At 24.2% G+C, this 23,528-nt stretch overlaps 1 protein-coding gene across 1 annotated transcript; it reads right to left on the bottom strand.

Annotated features, from left to right (window-relative positions):
* Positions 1-1,765: 1,765 nt before the first annotated feature.
* Ttd14 (TRPL translocation defect 14) lies at positions 1,766-23,241 on the bottom strand. Its single transcript, XM_011496806.1, has 9 exons — positions 23,112-23,241; positions 18,913-18,980; positions 13,955-13,992; positions 13,120-13,157; positions 4,130-4,258; positions 3,241-3,714; positions 2,580-2,787; positions 2,306-2,509; positions 1,766-1,790 (listed from the first exon to the last, which is right to left on the bottom strand). The coding sequence occupies exons 1-9, from the start codon at positions 23,149-23,151 to the stop codon at positions 1,766-1,768; spliced, it is 1,224 nt and encodes a 407-aa protein (XP_011495108.1). The 5' UTR covers positions 23,152-23,241.
* Between the last annotated feature and the right edge of the window lie 287 nt (positions 23,242-23,528).

Below are 23,528 nucleotides of genomic sequence, written 5' to 3'. Positions count from 1 at the left end.
ACGATACATTTAGTTGCCACCATATTGATCTTAGATTATAAATAATTTTATTGCATTTCCACTTATAAGTATATTATATTTACATACGCCAAAAATTTTAAATAAAATTTAAATGTCAATTCAAATTAATGTAACTAGATATGAAATATCTAAATATTCACTTGTATATGACCATTTGTCTAAACATAGTTAAAAAATAAGATATAACATTGGCTAAATAATTTGTAATCCTATTTAAGTATATTTTTGCCTTTTAAAAATTCATCAATATCAATATATTAAAATACTTACAAAATTATTAAGTACATCAGCTGTAATATGAATCTAACAAAAACACGGTGATATACATAAATATTTTATGAATTTATTTTATACATTTAATATTAATTCCGTTAAAATCACTTCACACTTAATGTAAGTCTATGTAAATTTTTATACAATTATTTAAAATAAAATGTTTTGTTAATGCGAGTTAAAAATTACAGTAAATCTACGTAAAATTTTAAATTTTTAAATTTAAAGATACAATAATTGTAATAATTAATGATCAGTAATATTTAAATATACAATTAATAATCATTTTTGGAATAATTTTAATTAATATTTAAATAAAATTATATATCTTATATTTATACAGCTTTTTATCCAAAATCATGTTTCATAAAATATTAAAATACTTTTTATAGATAAAATTGCATGAACATTTCATATTTTTATATATTTGTACGTGGATTTATAATTTTGATAACAATTATTTATCCCTTGCAATTGTAAGCAAAATAAATTAAATCACATGGAACTATCATCAATAGATATTTTAAAATTATATAGTACTATTATAATTATTTAGTAACATTAATAATAATTTTTTATTTAATAATTGTTTTATTGATTTTAATATTTTATGTTTTAGTAACTTTCAATTTTACCTTTTATGTATTTTTTTGTTTAAATAGAGCAAAGATATGACAATTTTTTGTTACAATAGTTAACGTATTTTTAATAAAGTACCTTCGCAAATTGTCGCAAAAATTTTTTATTTGTACATACTAATTGACACAAAGATTTCTTCTGTAAAAAATTTATTTCTTATAAATTATGAATAATTCAATAAAATGTTCGCATTTTTAAAACATATTTTTCGTGATTCATAAATATATATTTATATAATTAATCAAGTATTATAAAATACTTTATTGATAACTTTAATTTTTGTTGGAGTTATTTACAATAATGAATTTTTTATCATCTAAACATTTGAAAATCAATCACAATTATATTACTATTCAAAATGTATATATCCACTTAAAAACATTGATTTGCACATGTGAATTAAAATTTGTAAATCATTGGTACATTTTTTTTATTTATTTATAATTGATAATAATTGATATCGATAAAAATATGAAAGACTGTATCACTTGTTATAATAAAAATAAAAAATATGATTTAAACAATTTTTCATTTTACATTCATGCTAATACTGCAGTAAAATTGGCGGAATATCGCTACACATGCAGAGTAGTTCAGAAAATAAAATTTTAATTACATACAAAAAATTTTTTATTCTAAAATCCCTAAAATTGAGTGTTTAAATCAATTCAAATATAATTCTTTAATAATTTATTCTAATTGTATATATAATTTGCTTTGTTTATGTGGTATCTCGATAGTATTACCCTGCTACTATTTTACGCCATTTACGAGATCTTTAGTATGACTGACTTCGTTAATTTTTCCATTTTTTATATTTTCTGGTACGGGATTACTGCTTAAGTAGCAATTTGCGTCTGAAGTGTTTGTTTGACAATTTATCAAATACGAATTGTGAGATATATCAACTCCGTTTTGACAATTTGATATTTCTTGAACGCAGTTATTCGTGCAATTTTGTTTTGTCGTTAAGTTTTGACTTATGATGTCAGTTCCGTTTTTTGAAAAAGGATGTCTAGTTTCACTGTGATTACTATTTTTGGAATTTCCTATGGAGCCTGTAAGATGTAACATTTCTATAAACTGTTATCATTGCTTTCAAGCTTTAGCCATTATTATGTTAAAAAAATTAATCTATTAGTCAAAATAAGTTTTCAATTTGTATGCATGTAAATTGATTTATGTAGATAAGTACAATTAATTTAATTCTTTTTAATATAATTAAAATGTTAAAGAAAAAAAATTGTTACTATATTAAATGTAATTAAGGGAATAAAAATTATATAAAATAATTCGATTGTCTATATAATGTATATAATAACTGCATTACTAAATTTTACTTAATTATGAAGTAATTTGTAATAAACAATACTGTATAAATAAAAAATACCTACTATTTAAGTTATGACAGTACTTGTTTGTACTATCCCATTCCTCGCACAAGCTTAAGTTAAACATGCTATAGTCAGGATTTCCAGTAACTTCTTTTTCAATTGTTAAAAACTGAGGCAGTATATTTTGTAACTTATCACTTGGTAATGCTGTATAAGTTTCCAGCAGCATCAAACCTTTACATCTGTTATAAATAAATAAAAGTAACATTTATTTACGTTTATATAATGTTATCATTGAACTTTACTATTTACCTTGGATGCGCCGGTTCTCTATAGATATCTAATTGAAAGTACTGATTATTAATAAGAAAGCAGCGACGACGTTTGAAGATTGTAAAGTGCGAGTCATCTCGTTGAGCTAACATATTTAAATAATCTCTGTGCGTTAATTGCGTTTTAACTTCAACAACCTGTCCGCACATCTTTGGTCGTCTTATAGTATGAATGTATGACCAATGACCTGAATAAATATTACGTTTGGATGATTTATTTGTGATTATGTTACTATAAGAAATAGGCGCATTAATATTATGTGAAAGCTTGTAATAATATTATTCAAATATTTTTTTAATTACGACGAAAAGGAATTTATCGCTTGATATTGCCAAAAATATTAAAAAAATCATTTTGAGTAGCTTCTCGTTTGATTTTGTTAGCTTATGTTTAATGTGCAATAGTAATATAATAATTCAATACCGTTTCACGTCACAATTGTGCAAGAAATTATTTCAATTTTTGTATTATAATTTTAAGATATTTTTAAAAAAATAATATTTGTAAAAATTTTTATATATTACGAAATAAAATATATGAACGTAATACTAGTATAAAAAAAGCATAATTAATTACATAATATTCTTATTTTTTAGTTTTAATAGTTTACAAGTAGCCTCAAAATCTTGAAATATCGTACCATTTTGTCCACGCTTCCTAAGCCGCGCTTGGGTCTTTGGATTATTACTTTGTAAGTAGTTGTGGACGACATCGAAATCCTGAAAAGGTGGGAAGTCGATGTCAAGAGGCAGCGGCCCCTTGACCAGAAACTTGACCTTCCTACTACTAGCACGCAAACGATCTCCGGTATCAATGCCGAGCTTCTGACACACGCACTCAATCATTCGACAGATTTTACTTTCAAAATCCTGAGAGTTATCGATGACATCAAAGTAGGGGTGACCCACCCAAGCTGAAGCAGCTTTGTAGTCTAGTTCGCGGGCAAGCTCAATACCCTCGGAACGGCAAGTATGATCTTCAGTTGAGTAGAAGTCCTCGGCGCCGTTGGCCGCCGAGACCATATGGATAATTTGGTTGTATCGTGTATCTCGAAGCTCGACGTTGTTCCAACCATTGGATGCCATCATCAGTTCCCATTTGTCCTTTGAAATAACTGCGAGTGTAAGCGGTATTATCGTTCAATCGCTTCATCTGTCTTTTTAAAACTTGATTAGTTTTAATTAAAATCTTAACGTTGATATATTCAAATGGCTAATGTTGAAAGCATTTTATATACTCACTCGATAATATAAAAAATAAACAAATTTTCTGACTATAAAATGAAATATATTTATTCTAGTTGCTATTGTAACACGATTTAATCAAGAATTTATGATTCGAAATACTAATCAATATTATTGTTATTTTCGTTGCAGTTATTGACAATACAATTACTATAGTTAAGTTAATTTAAAAAAAAAAATATTAAAGATTTCCATCATATTTATTTTATTTTTCACTTCTGATAAATATTCATATATCAGTATTTTGTCATTTAAATATGAAAATTATTTAAATAAAAAACTTACATGCAGATGCATCCATTGCACCGCGATCACAAATAATAAGGCAATTTCTGGAAAGGCTTTCACCCAACTGGAAAAAAGTGTTTTCAATCTGAAGCATAGTTTTCAGCAAATTTTCTTGAAACTTGAATGCTTAAACAAAAAATACAAGTTTTCTGTTAATTAGTGAACTCATGCATTGTTGATAATTTAAAATAGTCTATATAACTCTACAATATTACCTGTCTAAACGTTTTTTTATCTTATTTATTAATTAGGATGTTTCATTAAAATTTACAAAAAAAAATTAAGGTATTTTTAAAAATATTATTATTTTAAAGTATGTATCCATCCATAAATCAAGAATTATAAATCTCCCCTTTTTTGTAAATACATTATTTATTAACAATTCATGAAAAGAATAATTAATTTGTTATATTTAAATGAAAGAATTAGATATATAGCAGTTTTATTTATTTATGACAAATATACCACAAACAACATATTAATCAATTTCTAACAATAAGTATTTAATTACATTTGGCTATGAATTTTTAAACGATTCACTAATTGTAAACCTTATATAAACGTAAACCAAATATAACATTCTGCATTTTATTTCTTCATGTGTTTCATAATACAAATTAATTTAATAAATGAAATTCGCTTTTTGAATAACGCTTTTCTTTAGATACGTAAAATATTCCGTTTGAATATATAACTTGAATAATTATACCTTGACAGCAAAAATTTTAATTTATGTTAAAAGACTATATTTTCTGATAAATTTTCAAACTTAATAGACTTATTAATAAAAAATGAAAGCGATAAGTTGTAAGAAAAGTCGATATAATCAAAAAGCTTTCAGTTACAAGTTTATTTTTTAAATATCTCAAATTTTTTATATTTAAAACAATTTTTTCTATAAACAAAATAATTATTATTAATACAAAATAGTGCCCATAATATAAAAAAGGTTTACTTCTTGATAATGAATTTTATTACTTTATAAATGTCTAAATATTGGTAATAAGTAAACGATTAGTGATTTAATATGTATTAAATAAATGTATTAAATAAATGCATGAATAATTAGTGTTCTGTATTTTAATAACTATTCGTTTAAAGATAAATAAATTGTCGAATTTATTTTAATTAACGCAGACAATGCTTCTTTCCTTTAATAATTAATCATTAACTATTTCTAATATATATTTATATCATATGTACATAAAATTTTTAATTATCTCTATAAATAATTATATCTAAAAATGACAAATTAAAGAATAGTTATATTAAAATAAATAAATAAATAAATAAATAAATAAAAGTAAATAAATAAATGAGTAATCAATATAATTATGTAAATTTGGTGCAATTAATTGATTGGCTTTATAATCTAATATAATCAGATTGTGTGAATAAAATTAAATTTGCGATAAACTTGATCTGTTGGAACGTATTCGACAAAAATATTACCATCATATATCTACATGTCTAATAAATATTTAAATTAATGATAAATCTTAATAAACTGTCAGGCCTCGTCTACAAATTAAAATACAATTAGAATAAATTGAAACTAACGAAAGAAAAACTACGTTCTAGGAAATTATAGAATACAGTAATAATTGTACGATACAATAGAACCAGATGTTAGGCCTAATGACATGAAATAGTTTGTAAAAGAAATCAAACGAAAATAATCTAAAAATATAGCAAAAATCGATATAAAACTACATAGACTAATTTTTTTATTATAAATTGTATATAAATTACATTGTATATACTGTATTATAAATTATATTTAAACAATTATTGTGAGAATTATATAATTATACAAAATTAATCAATGTAAAATGATTTATAGCATTTGAATTTAATTATATTATTAATATATCTAAATATTAATGAAGAATTTAAAAAAATGATACAAAAATTCATTTTCGAGAATTGTCTGTTTTCACCTGTTTTTCCGTTGAGCTAATATTGTGAAAAATGTAGCATCTTTATAATAAGCACCAATTGTTGTATTTTTATATAATACTACTAAATCTAATTATTTATCATTTAATAAATATTAGTATTATAAAAAAAATTATGTTGATGTATTCTGTATTATAATTATTCGTGTATACGCGTACTACAATAAGATATAGATTATAAAATATATAACCCACATAATACGAAATTTGTTATTAATTAATTAATTAATTATATGGCAGTATTTTTTATTTCGTTTTTGCGATGAAAATTATTTCTGTTAATAATACACTGTATACTTTAAATCGGTTTTCTATGTTAAATATACAATAGAAGAGTGTATCAAAAGTATACACAATGAGCCTGTGCTTTTATGTGAACATTTTCAATTTTTTTTCTTCTTATATCAAGTAGTTATTTATAGTTTTTATAATTTACATTAAATAGCTGTTTAATTCATGATCCTTCTATGAATTTAATATTTATGAATTATTATTTATTCATAATTGATAAACAAAATTATAACTAATTTCATGAAGCTTCAGTAAAGTTTTAGAGGACCATTATTTCAACATTTACGATAAGCAACAACAAAACTATAATGCTACATTAGGACACGTGCAAACTCACTCTCATAAGAGCTGATTGAAAGAAATACAGACCACTTTATTTGATCCTTTATAGAAGTTTTCCAATCTTGGGCCAAAGGTTTAACTATCACAAAATTTTATTTGGCATAATCATAGCCATCATACCTTCAAAGGTAATAATACTGATTTGATATAATCTTATATAAGAATCTTCTCTAATGTATCTTTTTGAAATTCAAATTAAATCATTAAATTTATATATTTGATGATATATCTAATACTTTACTATATAGACTACATTAATATTTATCACAATTAATGATATTATTAATAATTAATAATTAAGAATTAAAATTTTGGTGCTTCTTAAAGAAATTTTGAAATTCTCAAATAGACAGCACTGTATTTCTTAAAGGCTCCAATACATTTGTGAAATCTTTTAATTAAAAGGAAAAAACTTTAAATGTAAAGATTTTAAAGAATTACAACATATTTATGATAAAATAACAATAAATCTGTTGATGCTTTTTATTCTTAAAAGGTTGGTAATAAATGTTTCTAAAAATACCTGTATTACATTTAAAATTAAATTTCATGTACTATAAATGCTGGGTTTCGGGAAGATGAAAGCATGCGCTACAGTATCAAATATTAAAAATCGATTCTTATGTAAATATATAACATTTTATTGTGTACAAATATCAACATTTACCAAGTAAAAGACATAAAATAAATATAACAAAAAAATGAGAATAAAAACCTTGTCAAATATAATATTGATTCTATAAAACAAATTAAAATAATTTCGTTTAATAATATATGATGATGTATGAGGTGGGGGGGGGGGTACAGAACTTGACTGCTACTGAACATCCAGACAAGTGGAAAAAGTAATGTAAGTAAATAATCAACGAGAACGTTAAAGTAAGTTTTTTACACACTCGTGAACCTTGTACGTAACGCAAACCCATCAAACATGTCAAATATAATTACAATCGGCCAGCGATTGCTTTCGTGTGAATATTGATTGACTAGCTGTGACAGATACATCAAAGATGAACCAACGGAGCAAGAGAATGGAAAAGGGAATAGCCGTACAACCTTGATCGCGTAAACGCTTTTCTACGTATAAATTAACGCACGTGCAAATATTGAAGCACTTACATTTTTTTTTTACTACACAGTGTGAACAATAGACTCGCGAATTTTATGTTACTTCTTCCCATTCTTACCCTAGTCTTTTACCATTCAAATGGTATCAACACTTTTATTTGGTGTTTTTTAAAACTAAGTTAACCTCGCACACATCACGGTCAAACTACAATAAACGTAATTATATATGTACAGGCACGCAAAAATAAAATAGAAAGATACAATTCATTTTTAAACTTCAAATTGAAAACTAAAAAACACTATATTATGCGATACTACATCTTGTTTAAACATTATAATTCTTGAAAGATCATAATTAATATTCGAATTTAATATAAAATAATATCAATAAATAAAGCAATGTAGAATTGCTGTTCATGTATGTGTGAAATCAATTATATCGAATATATTTTTGAATTTACTCATTTTCTTTTTAAAGAATTTAAAAAAAAAAAACAAACATTGGTTGTACTTTCAAATTTTTACACAACTATTAATATCCATATGATTATTTAATTTGTTTACAAAACGGAGAATAACAATTCACAGTAATCCTTATTTTATTTTAGTGATATTAATTAAATTCTTATTTAGTACAATAATTATTCGAGTTTAAAAATATTTTTCAAAAATATTATTTTTAATCAATTTTCAAATAATACGTGAACACGATTATTGAAAATATTTTCTAAATATTTTTTTATTTAAATATTGTATCTATTGTGCGACAAAAATGAAACACTTGGCATCAAGTATTTTTGTTATTACGCTGTAATATTTATTTATAAGTAATTAAAGACGAAAATGTCTATGCTTATGCAATACCAATATTTCTTATGAATTCATATATTTTTTTCATCAACAAAGCAAAATATACACATCTATGTTTTTATAGATTATAATAATTAATGTTTTTTTTTTATCGACAGCTTTTACTTTTTGAATTTGTGTTTTTTATTATAATTTTTATTTGAAAATTTTTAATATACTTCATTGTGGTTTTGTAACATCTATATTAAATTTAATAATATAAAATTTATTTCTTAAAACGTTATTTATACATTGAATAATCAAACTTTCATTAATATAATATTTTACTTTATATGTTTTTGAAATATGAATATCAACATTCACAAACATGATCCATTTAATTACATTGCATTATTCCTATTATTATTAAACTGTTAAAATGTTAAATAACATTTGTATTAAATTGTAATTAATTATAAAATCTGAAAATGTTCTGAAAGCTTACATGTTTATTCTAGTATTGATAGTAGTTATTCATTCGTCCTCTATAATTAAACTATAACGTGAACATTTTTCTACAAATTAAAAGATTTTTTATATGCAAAAAAAGAAAACTGAAAAAATTGCCTTCAATGTCGTGAAATTCTCGGATTCCCGACATTAATTGTAATAAGGGAATCATGAGATTTCGATTAATCCTTAAGCGATTTAAAGAGACTAATTTGCCTTTTCTTTCGTTGTGCATTTCATAAAATGACACCAACCTAATGATACATCTACATTAAAATTGACCTCACGTTAACTAATTCCACATAATTATACGCAAATAATTTGTAAATTAAGAAAATACGTGACTCGGGAACAGTTTTATTTATGTTACATTTCATTCACCAATGACATATTGAAGGTGATATAAAAATTGTATTGTATGCATAATTAAATATTATTTTACGTAGTAAAATTAATATTTTCATAGATATATTTTTTTAATATTGGCATATTTTATATGCAATTGTATATTTCTTTTTTTTCTGTAACATGAAAAAAGAAAAATGAAAATAAAATTGTTTTTCATTAGTATAAACATAATGTAAAGTGGTGCATTTTAGTATGTATAATTTTTCATAGCTACAGATTTTTAATAGAAATAAATTTATTTTAAAGTAAAATTAAATAAGTGTATATAATTATGCAATTTTATTTACTTTTTTTATAGTATTTAAAAGTTACTAATAAGTAATAAGGTCTAACGTGCTTGTATTTATTTAATTAATAACATAGAATTTTTCTTTCATAACTGAAACAATATAATATAAACTACTTAAATATTAAATCGAATTCTTTAATTTAAAAAATTTTATGACTCTAAAATAACTCTTCTACACTTGTTTAAGGGAAATTTTAAAATAAGGTAATCGAATAAAAAATAACATAGAAAGTAAATTTCTTCAATCAAAAAATTGAATATATTAAAACAGAATTTTAAAAAAATTTATCATAATTTGTCATAACTATCTGAACACATTATTTTTATAATTTTATGCACAATTATTTGAACTATTTAATAGCTTAATATAAATTGCAATTCATAATTTTACAATTCGAAAAAAAAAAATTAAACACTTATTTATTAAATCTAATATATTGAATTTGTTCTTTAATGATTTTTGTTTTTCAATTTAGTTATGCACAAAAAAAAGCAATAAATGAATAAGTGTATAAGTAGAAAAATCAACCATTTATAATTAGATATTAATATTCATAAATGCATCGAATAAATTCAGGTAATCAATAATATGTCAGAACAATTATTATCGCATTAATTATAAAGTCGATGATTTTCATATTATAATGTAAATAACAATCCTTTCAGTAATTAGCCATCCTATTGGAAGAGATCCAATAATCTGTTACGTAAATTTATATTTCTTGCGTCATTGTTTTAAAAAGAATTTTCAACTCCAATTTTATTTACTGTCACAAAACTTATCAAGAAATTATTTATGCTAGAGTGAAAACTAAAAAAGTGAAACAAATATGTAAATAAATATTTTTTAATTTTATAAAATATAATTCATGCACATTTCGGTCGAAAGGGTTTACAATAAATTAAATATTCATAACTGTAAGATAACGAAACTTTTTTGATTGAATGTTTCTGTGATTTTTTTATTTTATCAACTCTATAACATTTTATTAAAGAATCTGCAAATTTTAAATATTTTTAATTTTGTTCTTTAAAAATGAATTTAATTTATAGTTATTAGGAAAAATTGATAAAAATACGTTTTAATACTTCAGTTATACAAATTACGATTTTACACAGATATAGTTTATTATTGAAGTATTTACACAAATTTGAAGTATATATGATGTTCTATTATATAGTAGTTTTTTTAATTATAAATCAAATTAGACGCCATATAATATTCATTAATTCCAACTAATTAGATTTATTTATAAAATTAATTTTAGTTTAGCAATAATATACAATTTAGATTATAACATTTAATTGAATAGAATATTAAGAAGTCGACCATACTACATTAGAAAGTCGTAATATTAAAATCGTGTAAGAGTTCACCGACTACATAATAAAATTTTGCATTGTTAATGTATAAAAAACAAAATCTGCTTAATGATTCAGCATGTTCGTTTTTAATGAAATTTGACTTTCTGAATTTGGAATACTTAAATTGATTCACCAATGTGAACCACTGTTAATTTATTTTAAATAGAATATTCAATGGTTCAAAATAGAATATTAAACTTATTTTTACTTAAAAAAAGAACGAATAAAGAAAAATAAATAAGTTTTTATACATACATACATTTATGTTGACTATAATTTAGCTTATAAAGCACCAATTTTTCTGACTGGAGTATTATTCTCAAAGAAAACAGGCTTATAAACAAGGCTATTCTAAGGAAACTCTCTTTCTCTATAAGATTAATATATTTTAAAAATTTAACGCACCTTCAATAATAATTTTATATAATGTGATTATTTATATTTCAATTATAAATAATTGAAATAATTCTCAATTATGAATTTTACATCAATTTTATAAAATATAAGAAATAATTAATATGAAGATTTTCTAATATAATTCGATAGATCCATTATCAATAGATCTTTATGACTTCTAAATAAAACATAGATATAAGAAAATTAGTATGTATTAAGCTATTTCACATAAAATATTAGTAATAAACATATTCGTGAAAAAAATCTTCATGTTTGTATGAATTATACAATTATAAAGAATTTTATAAATTTTATAAATAAAAAAAAAATTAAAAATTATTTTTTTAAATACCTACGCATGAATTAACAGTAATATTCTGCACCCGTATTTATAATATATAATATATAATAACGAAATTTCATTTTCTCTTTTTTTTTTATAAAACAATAAATCCAAAAAAAAATTTTATTATATATTTTCTGAATTGTGAGAATGCAAGAAGCACTTGAATTTGTTAAATATATTTAATTATCCGTTATTTTTAATATATTAAGCATATGTCTTGTGCTTTGTAAAATGTTTTATATAATCCATGTAACAATTATCAATTTGTTAAAACGATATTTTAATTCTGTTGTTAAAAATATTGTTCAAAAAGGTTTTGAAAATAATTCATATATACATTCATTATTTTATGTTTTTATACCAGCGTGGAGCCATTGTCCATTCAATTAACATTCAAATAATTTTAAATACAAGACACATGTTCTACTGATGTTTGATATAGTTAAAAAATAATTTCTTTGAAAAATTTATTATTATGTTCTTATATATTAAGATAATTTAAAGAGAAATAATCCCTTTATAGTAGAAAAAATTGTTAAAAAAAAAAAGAATACTTGGATATAAATAAATATATTTACTTGCTCTTGAATCTTAAACGATTAATCGCGATCGTAAACTTAGTAATTATTTTTTCATTAAATACATATTTATATAATAGAAGTATATTATGTTATTTAAATTTTTAATAATCATGTTAGAGTAAATACGAATTACAAATATATAAGCGTTATAATATATTGTTTAAAACAAATATTATTTTGTTTATAATTTAATAAGTAGATGAATGGTAATGATAATAATAATAAAAGAATAAAAGTAAAAAGAATTTAAATGTACTGAAAAACTTTTGTATTAAAAATAATCGTTTGATTGTTATATATCTACCCTTACGTTTTTTAATTTATATAATATTAATGATAATAAAAATTAATCTAAATACCGATAAACGTTAAATTAAATAAGTGCCTGTTAGAATTGCAGAGTTTGTCGATTTTTACGAAAAACTGGCATAATTTAAGTATGCTACGATTATTTACTTTAAATAATTTTAGATAGTCATTAGCGATTACCTGACGATATCGTACTATCTAAAAATTTCAATAATTTGCAAAAACTAATAATTAAGATAAATTACGTTTTATTTGATAATGATTAAAAATTATTTTAATAGTATCATAAGTTGTTGGCTTATGCTCATTTTAAATAATATTTAAAAACAACTTACCCTGTTCTGCATTCAGGTCTGTAAATTTGATGCCGCCGCTGAAATTGAAAAAAGCAGACCGAGGGTGAAACTGTAGCCTTATAAACCTGCTTCCCTAATTATGATATTCAACCTTTATAAAATTAATTGAATAAATTAATATTTTTTGAAAACGCGAGGATTCAAATATAAGTCTTTATTTGTTTATTAATTTTGTTAAAACATTTTTCAAAATATTTGAATTAAAATACATAAGAAAATTAATTAGAAATTAATATTATTATTACTCATTACTTTTTATTTAAGACTCGTATTAATTATATTTGAGTTACATTAATTTTTAATTAGATTATAAAATGAATATATTGCAAATTGTCTTTAATAAATAGAATATTAATAACTATCGATATAATAAACATTGCTTAATATTGCATATTATTAAAATATCAGAAGATAAATAAGTGTGAGTAGTCGTATAATCTGAGAAAAATTTGTCTTGTCAAGAAAACAATATGCGTTAGGATAATAAATTAATAAGCTTACAGTCCCTAATTCATAAAACCACAAATTATTAATGAAGCTCTATTGAATTTATTATAGTTTAAATTATGTTGGAGTTTAATCCTTTAATAATTATTAATCAACATTAATAGTTTATCGGAAATTTAAATAGTAACGTTAAATTTAAATTTATAAATATTAATTAAAATAGATTAGGTCATATAATTTATAATGAAATTTAATTTATAATAAAAATACGTCGTTTAATTTAGTATTTGCTTTATGGAGATAATACTCATTGCAGTTTTTTATTTATTGAAAATGCGAAGTTTGTTAGCGTGTAATTATGGCATACCTGAGCAGCACGGTCGCTGTCTCGGGAACACGGAACACCTGAAAAAGAAGACAACCACCACTCTATCGAATCCACAACGAAGGTGACAATTCCAAAACCAGTATACTTTTTTCATTTTATTTTGATAGTTTTTGTACCCAGAAAAACAAGAAAATCATAGTTGCCGACACTTTTTATGACATCGAAATAGTGTCGAACATTCAAAACGCATAAACCAATAAGATTTTCGTAGATATAAATTTTTTATCTTCATATATTATTATCTATCACAATTTTTTTCTCTCTTAATATTGATTTACACGATCTGTTAAACATTTATTTGAAGAAGAAAAAAATTGTTATAATTGGACAAATGGAACAACTACTAATAATTATAATGATACAATGAGCTAATAATGTATAAAACATAACAGTATTTAATAAGTTAAATAAAGATTTTTCATAAATTTTATTGTTATTGTTACAATATGCATATTTTAAGAACTATTTACATTGTAATTTGTATTTGATTAAAAAACAATCCATTACGCAGCAATATTTTTTCTATATTATAGATTGATAATGAAAAAACTATTAATCATATCTAATAAACAATAATTAAAATATAATTGAATTCCTATAAAATAAATAATTATATATAAATATATTATAAATATTAATAATCTATTTTCACTTACGAGCAACTTGTATGTAACAGATTTTGCAAGTGGTATTATATAATTTTGATATATGGTTAAGCAGTTTAAATTTTATAAACTTTATCCAGAATAATTATTTAACTTTGAATTTAATTCAATATTATCGTGAATAATAATAATAATAAATACACGGGATAGATTTTTTCAATTAGAAACATTTTAGAATGCTCAAAGTATACACGTCTAAAGGAAAAATCGAGCAATTAAACATTTTATTTTTCTTTAAAAAAAAAAAAAAAGTACTTTAAGAATAACACTTTTTTTTTAATACGCTGTATTTATACAAACCTTAATTATTCATAACTTTGAATTCTCACATTCTCTACAAATTGTCCTTTTTCTTATTTATAACGAATATTAAAAATAAACAAGAAACATTCTTTAAACTATTATAACTTAAAATTGTTATAGTAAAAAAATTAATACTGTGACACAATATGCAAAAGTATACGATTTGATTAATTTATGGAAAAGTCCACAATATTTTTATATTCTTGTAGTCTTAAGTCGCTTTCAGAATAATTCAAGTGAATTAAATTAATTGAAATTGAATTAATTGAATCTATATTTAATGGGTATATGATGGTTGTCCAAACATATTAAACTTAATAATGTACGATGCAGTTGTAAATTACTTATTTAATACGTATCAACTAATTACTATTATAACCGTAGATCACAACAGTTTCTACATATTAATTAGTATTTATTCGTTATAAAACTAATCATTTCGAAACAAAGTTGAATATATGTTAACCGAAGTAAAGTTACTAAAAATTGATCATATTTGTATTATATCATAATATGATATAATACATGTCAAATGATCCATTATGATAATTGTTACCTCCACAATACTCTATTGTTCAATAGATACATCAATAGACTTTATAAAGTTCAATATCATTTATATAGATATTTTTAAAACGACGAAATTACAATAGAAAATTTCTAACCTAATACTAATTGACATTTGCTATATAAAACATATTAAATGGTTTTATCTATTATGTTTATGTATTATACAAAATTTTAGTATCTCCATTTATAGCTACTTTTTAAAAAAAAATCTTCAAAACTATGATACACATTTGTCAAAAATTGTAATAAACTTTATTGGGTTAAATATGATTTAACATTTGAAATTGATAATCTTATAAAATAGAATCTAAGATGAATTGGAAATTTATACCATGAAAGTAAAGAAAGTTGTATATTTCAATAATCTCTACTTTGTTAAGCAATTATATACTAAAATTTTACATTATTTTAGCTTTAATTATTAATGAGATTGAATTGACCTATCGCTAATGCTTATCCTCGGTGAAAATTTAAAAAACACTTGATGCAATACAACAAAATAAACTTTTTCTGAGAGCATATTCTCTTAGTCGGTTTTCATTTTTGTCAACTGTAAATATCATTTATTATTATCGCTTATTTAAAGATATTAAATACTTCCTCTTTCGATATATAGATATAGAATATATGCGTAGGTAATATACATGTAGAAAATTTGAATTTAAACAGAGTATCAATATCTTAAACCAGTTTTGAATAAAGAATTCGATTTTGCTACTTTCTCGTTATATAGATTTAAAATCATCGACTTCGTACAGTAGTAATTTGTAGCTTTAATGCTACATTATTTCTATATGTATTACCATTAGTACCAGTTATTATTCTTTCAGAGTAATTTGTACAGTTTTACTACGAAAATGGATATTTGAAAAACTGATTTGAAATATTATTCATAATAGTGGTAACTGTTTTTTCAAAGTAAATACTGTAGGCTTATATATTTATTATATTTCTGTAAAAAATTTATATAAATCTATTGCTTGTATTTAATACTTGCAAATAATAAATCACATTAATCTCTGTAAATATCATTATCGCTTTTAAATTTCTTAAATTGACATTAATATATAATGTGACTTCACACTTATTATTACTGTAAATTATGTCTAAATAATTTTGAATTTTCTAAAATGACAAACTGAAGAGATTTTATTTCATTTTTCAAAATAACAGAAAAATTAATCAAATTATTCAACCAATATTTTATTTAAAATATAAAATATAAAAATTAAAATTTTAAGTTTTACGTTAAACTTTTATAATTATCAGTTTAATTATTCATTGAAAATATATTTTAGGTTTCATATTAAATGAAACAAGCTAAATGGTATGTAATATGCGAATGTAAAAATAGCTACTTTATAATAAAATGTATTAGAATTAGAATCTATTAGAATTTATAATAAAACTGTATTAGAATATATAATATATAATATATTCTTCCTTTTAGATATTATTAGGCTCTTATCCGAAACCCGCATGATTAAAAATTTTTTCATCAATACAATTAATTAATATTATTAACTATTAAGGAATATTAAACGATCTAAATATAAAAAATTATGGATTAATAATATTAGATGCAAGAAATACGGTAAAAATTGCAACATGGAAGTATACGAGTTTTATATTTTTTATAAAATTTTAAGCAATTTTTAATACCATGAAATACTCGACGACTTAACATAAAAGAAGATTATTGGTATCAATTCATAATTTACAATATTTATAAACACAACATCATATTTTCAAAATGTAATGATTCAGATTAATAAATTACAATTGTTTAGCTAACATGTTTTCTTTAATGATCAGTAAAAATTTTTAAAATTTGTTTTATATCTTAGTACGTAACCAATTTTATTTATCAACATATAATTTAATACGCATAAAATATAATAATTATATATTTTTTAAGAATAAGATTTTAATAAAATAAAACTAACAAAAAAGTATTGTAATAAACATACTTTAAATATACATAAAAAAATTCTTAAAATTCTTTATATCATTTTGTGAAACTTAATTTTTTTCTCTTTTTTTGAAAGATAAAATATTTCTTTCTTATAATTACATACCGTGTAACTACTTCTCTGAAGATGTGAAAGATACAAAAGGTAATGTTACTTTCAGGTTTAATAAATTTTAAGACCAGAAAGAATAATGTCAAGCAAATCAATACATTTTAAATTTACAATTAATTAATTACATATGATGTAATTGTAATGTATTAAGTGTATTAAATGTATTAAGTATCATTGTAATTTTTTGTATTTGTTTTTATATATCCGTAATTGGTCACATATTAAAAAAAAATTTAATCTTAATAAAACTAAGATTTTAAATTAATAATTACAGAGAGATTTAAAAATTGGTAATGTATTATACCCATCCAATATAAAATTAAAAAAAATATAAATACTCACTTTTTTTTTATCGATGATGAATTAAAACGATTTATAATAGAATGGAGATCTTCTTTCATATTTATGTTAAAAGATACAAATAAAGTCATATTTTTAATAATGTGAACAATATTATATTAATTGAATTGTTGAACTGCTGAGATAAAGCAAAAATTTTTGTTCTTTGTATCATCTAATTTAACATATTGTTGTTCGTAGTTAGTATCTTAAAATTTTGATAGTTGCTTTAGACTTTTGCTTTAGAACTTTTAGGTATATATTTCGAAATGTTTTATCGATTAAGTAAGAAGAAAATAAACATGATTTTTCCATCTAAATTATTCTTAAGATAAAGTATATTTAATTAAAAGCTTTTATTATTAAAATTGGTCAATTTTGTATATACCGAATAAAAGAAATGATAATGAATCATTCATTCTTTTTTCTTGCGTATTTATAATATATATAGCATATTAAATGCTTTGACTATATTATTAACAACAAATACTTAAATTTTAATTTTCATATAATTTGTATATTATTATTTACATGTCAATGTTTACATGTCGTTATACGTTTACATGTCTTATTGGTTTATGCGGCCTGTTCCGTATTTGTTTACGAAATGAAATGAGCTATCTAATCAGTGAAATAAATTAAGTATTTCAAGAAAAGTTAAGGGAGATGAAATTTTGAGCAAAATCCAAAGGGCTTATCGTTAATAAAATGGGTCGTAGAAGATAGAAGAAAATGCAACATTTAAAATAAAGAGGATGACACTTTTTATATTATTCTTTTTCGTGTATATACATGTGCACGTATGCATGTATATATATACACACACACATACATACACATATAAGAGAGAATTAATATAAAAATCTATATTGAATGGTTTAACCGACCATTTTTTGTTAATTTAAAAAATATAAAATTTTGCTATTAACAGTCTCCATGGAATGTGAAAAACTATGAAATACAATTATCTACACACCTTCCATCCTAGGTTTTCAAAAAAGGTGCACAATCTAGTTTGCCCGGTGGTTTTGCCTCCGCATGGTCCTGAAAAGCAAAAAATAATAATACAGAAAAGGTTGAATACACGGAGAATAGGAAATAGATCAACAATAATATACTTGAAAAAATAGATTTATTTTATTACGCGAAACAAAAAAGTATAATAATTAAATATACATCTTTATTTATTCTTCAATATGAAATTGATAAAATCTATTGTGTATTTTATATAGTTGTTCGTATAAATTTAATTTAATAAATTAGCGTTGAGTTTAAATATAGCTATGTTGAGATATTTGTATCTTAACATATCACAGCATCTTCTATTCGCCAATTTTTTATTACAAATTTATGGATAATTTTGTAATTTTTATAAGTACATAATATTTTAATTATTTGGGATTTATTAATTGGACTACTACATATTGTATATACACTACATTTACTATTCAGTTAGTTATTTACATTTTTAGTTACATATATCAATAAATCGATTTACTACTTCTCTTCTAACACCGATTAAATAGCTTTGACAGACTTGTTAATTATCCTACAGTTATTAATTAATATATTTTTAATTGGTATGCATCCTGCTTCGTTTTAAGTCTACATCTAAAGATTTTTTAATATGACATTAAATTAACTAATCTTTATCCAAGTTTTCCATTATTCTCCAACATAAAAATGTACTTCGTATATTTTCGTAAATTTCAATATTATTATGAATATGATTATTACTTAAACATAAATAAAATTAATAAATATAATGCTATGTTATGATGAATAGAAAATGAAAATGTGCTACCAAGTGCGTCGTTTAACAATTTAAAAATTATCTTGCTGGTGGGATATGATTGATTGAAAATTTTTAATTTTTCTATATATATATTATAATAGAAGTTTACCAGAAATATTTATAAATGTATAAATACTTCTTGATTGCTATGATAAATTTTTTTTTTTAATTTAATAAATATATAACTATATAATTTACAATTTGTTTATAGCAATATATACTTCAACATATTAATAATGGATTGTAATTTACTACAATTAATAAACTAATTTCTTATTATTAATTTATCTTATTACCCATATACCATATATTGAAATTCATAAAAGTACCGAAGTATCTTAAATTTTTGGCAAAATTTTTAAATGCATATTTTCATTCGCATATTATAATATTTATATATTTTTAATTTTCTTATAGTATTAAAAAGTTCTGTTTCTTATGTGTAAAGATAATAGACTAGCTCCAATGTCCTTGAACAAGATTATAATAGAATATGTCAAATGCAATAGCTATGGATATAAAAACTACATCACAATTTATCACATATTAAGGCGTTATATTCACGTGACAAATAAAATAATTTATGTTTATAATAACAAAACGTAAGTATCAAATACAAAAGATAATTACAATATAATCAATTTTTCCTAATGTTCACACTTGTATATTTTTTCTGTTAATATAAATAGAATTAATGTTAATGTCAATGATAGAAATTTAATGTAAAATGATTGTAATATCATGAAAATGAGTACTATGTAATATTGATTTATTAAGTGATATTTATAATGTACGCACTATTTATTGTATCACAAAAAATTGTATGTTTAACTAATAGAGATGATCCTCTTATAAAAGCGAAAAATGCTTATAATATTCATCTTTAGATCGTCTACTGGCAGTAGAATGTCGTTCGTTACAAATGTCATTAATTATCTGTAATAAAAAAAATAATTTATCCGGATTGAGTACTTATTACTGGAAATAATTGTACTTTCTATGAGTACGTGATTTTACATCTATCGATATTAATTAATCCTTTTCTTTTTCTACGCCCATTACTTAAACTAATGCATATGCATCTAGTGATTGACAGGAAATTCGGCTGTGCGTCCAAGCATTGTTGCATATGAATGCAGCTTTGTATATCGTTCAGGAAATAAATTTATTGAAAAATTTATTTCTGAGATACATGAAATGAGCACTGTCTGTGCCAAACAACAACCTCACTGTTTACGCAATTAATTAAAATTTTAGCCCATTGTGAGATTTTTTAACGCTATTGAATATGCGCTTAAAATATACTCCGAATAACTTTATAATATAGCTTTTCAGATAATTGCATAATCTTGCATTTTAATAATTATTGTTAAAGATTTTCTACTGTTTACGTCCGGGCATTATCCGTAGCAATTATTATTATTATTGTCTAAATAGTGGTATTTTATTAAATAAATCTTTATCTTTATCTTTAACTTTATCTTTGTAATCATATCACTGCTAAAACATTGATTGTGATCGAGCCGCAAAATGCGAAATCAATTGCTAAAATCAATTTTAATAAAAAATTAATAATACAAACTTTATAAATAATAAAAATTTATTATGAAAGTTCTCGTGCAATAAGGAGCATAGGTGAAATTAAAAAAAAAAATTATTTCGATTATTAAGCGAGCTTAATACGGTAATGCAGATTACAAATACATAGAGTTTTTAAGTTTGAAAACAGCTAGAATGTATAAATTTGACGTTTCAAGTACTGTCTACATTATTGTTAGTAGAGTATTATGCATCGTGGAATTTTTCTTATTGATTGACATTCAAATAAATAATACGTAATAATACGTACTAAAGGTAGATAAATTATATCTCAGACCAGTTTTTACGAAATCAAAGATGATAAGTATTTGATAATTAAAAGTCTTAATAATGACTAACAATAATTTGTCAATAGTAACGTCAATTAAGAATAAACTTAAGTAAAAGGATGAACGAAATGTGAAAGGACGTAGATTGAAATTGTATAACACTGCTTTTATATACGCCATACCCAAGAAGATATAAGACAAACTAGACGAGTAGACAAAATAAAGCGCCACGTCGCGGCTGTTACGACGACCATCCACGAACTCTAATATCAAAAAATACGAGGAAAGCGCCTCGTGGCTCATATTACTTTGTGGAATTGAGCTTTTCAAGAACGGTCTTCATAAAGGTTCGTGTCGATAAAGCATTATCCTGGCCATTATTGAGATATCTGGTAAACATCACCACTATCGTTATATCCAGACTACAGAATGGGTTTAAAATACTACCGTAAAAGATAAATATAGAAGGGTTGGAAGGGCATGGGGAATGGGTAAGGGGGGGGGGGAAGGGTCACGTAACATTCCACAACCAAATCTTTTAAAAATTTATTATGAGCCAGCGAGACTCCGATGCTTTCGCAAGGCATTATTTTAATAATTTTATTTTATAAGTTTGACCAGCTTGGCGGGCGCGCGGCACAAAGTACCTTCCTTATATAAAACCAAAATGACAAATAACATGTCGCGATCCAACTGACCAGTTCGTTTAATTTAAAATTTAAAATTTATATCGTCGAGAGAACCATTCCAAAGATACATTACCATTTAATTCTAATACTCGGACGAACGCTTATAGTGCGCGCAAAATAAGATTTCAAAATGACGGGAAAGTAATGACATTACGGATAACGAGATAAGGAAGGTCGGACACGTCGGATTTTTGCAGTCAGTATTTTTGCAATTATTACCAGCCGCGTAATACAACGAAATGTTTGGCCCGCGCAACGACGATATACATGCCGCGCGTTCCCGACACTTTTCTTCTGCACTCGCGTCCTTGAAACGACTCGCGAATGACGAAAATCAATACTCCGAACGCCCACGCGCCTCCTCGCTTTTTCACGGCCACGAAGAGCTTTTCCTCCGAAGCACGAGCTCACCGATAACAATTGCTCTAGCGGTGACGACTCATGGCAATTAAGATACAATGGCGACGGAAGGCGGGGGAATTGGCGGATGAGAGTGCAATCGGGGAGCGACTGCGCGACCGTGGCCTCTTGTTAAGAGAAGCACGTGGTCGGCTTAGCCAAGTCGAGGAGCAACAATGCAGCTAAATTTCGAGATACCGGATGGTCGGACCGCGGATATACCGACGCCACTACTCGTCAAATATCAACTAACAATACAATGTGCCATACACTCTGTATTATTTGCCCTTCCCGTCTCGTTTTCTTTCGTTATCTACCTTCAGTGGCGAGAGCGCGCGCGCGCATGCAAGCCTGGGGCCAGAATGCACATTTGAGGTTAAAGCGACGTTGCGCAAAAATTGAAACGTAAATGTAAACGGCTTACCTCCCGTGAGCACGAGCTTGTAAAGCCTTTTCTGTTCCATTTTCTCCACGGCCGGGGGTAAAACCCGCTCTGGAAAAAAACTATCTTTGCACGATCCGTCAACTTCTTCTCAATCTCCTTTTAACTGGGCCCCCCCCCCGCACTCTCCTGCTTCACCCTCGCCCACCCTACTTTCCTCCGTCTCGGTCTTCACCCTGTATTATCCCTCTCTGCCCCTCCTTCGCGCTTCCCTCTGCGCGTGTGCTCGGTAGCCTTTTCTCCCTCTTCGCAAACGACAGACCACCACTGCTTCTTGGCGAGTTAAGCACCGGGCTCCTCCGCGGCGACGTTCCAATGACTTCGAGGATCAGGTATTCCCGGCGGACAATATCGCATCAAAATCCTTCCCCTAAGAGGCAGCGGGAACGCGATGACGGT

The sequence above is a fragment of the Ceratosolen solmsi genome, unplaced genomic scaffold, assembly GCF_000503995.2.
Source record: "Ceratosolen solmsi marchali unplaced genomic scaffold, CerSol_1.0 scaffold29, whole genome shotgun sequence".
Taxonomy (NCBI): domain Eukaryota; kingdom Metazoa; phylum Arthropoda; class Insecta; order Hymenoptera; family Agaonidae; genus Ceratosolen; species Ceratosolen solmsi.
The sequence above is the reverse complement of the archived record's forward strand: the minus strand, read 5'-3'. Positions and strand labels throughout refer to the sequence as shown.

Excerpts from the sequence above, each read along its gene's own strand:
- Ttd14 (XM_011496806.1), bottom strand. The coding sequence starts at position 23,151 with ATGGAACAGAAAAGGCTTTACAAGCTCGTGCTCACGGGAG. Across the intron at positions 13,158-13,954 it reads ACAGCGACCGTGCTGCTCAG|CGGCGGCATCAAATTTACAG; the intron begins GTATGCCATAAT and ends TTTCAATTTCAG. Across the intron at positions 3,715-4,129 it reads TGCAATGGATGCATCTGCAT|TTATTTCAAAGGACAAATGG; the intron begins GTAAGTTTTTTA and ends TTACACTCGCAG.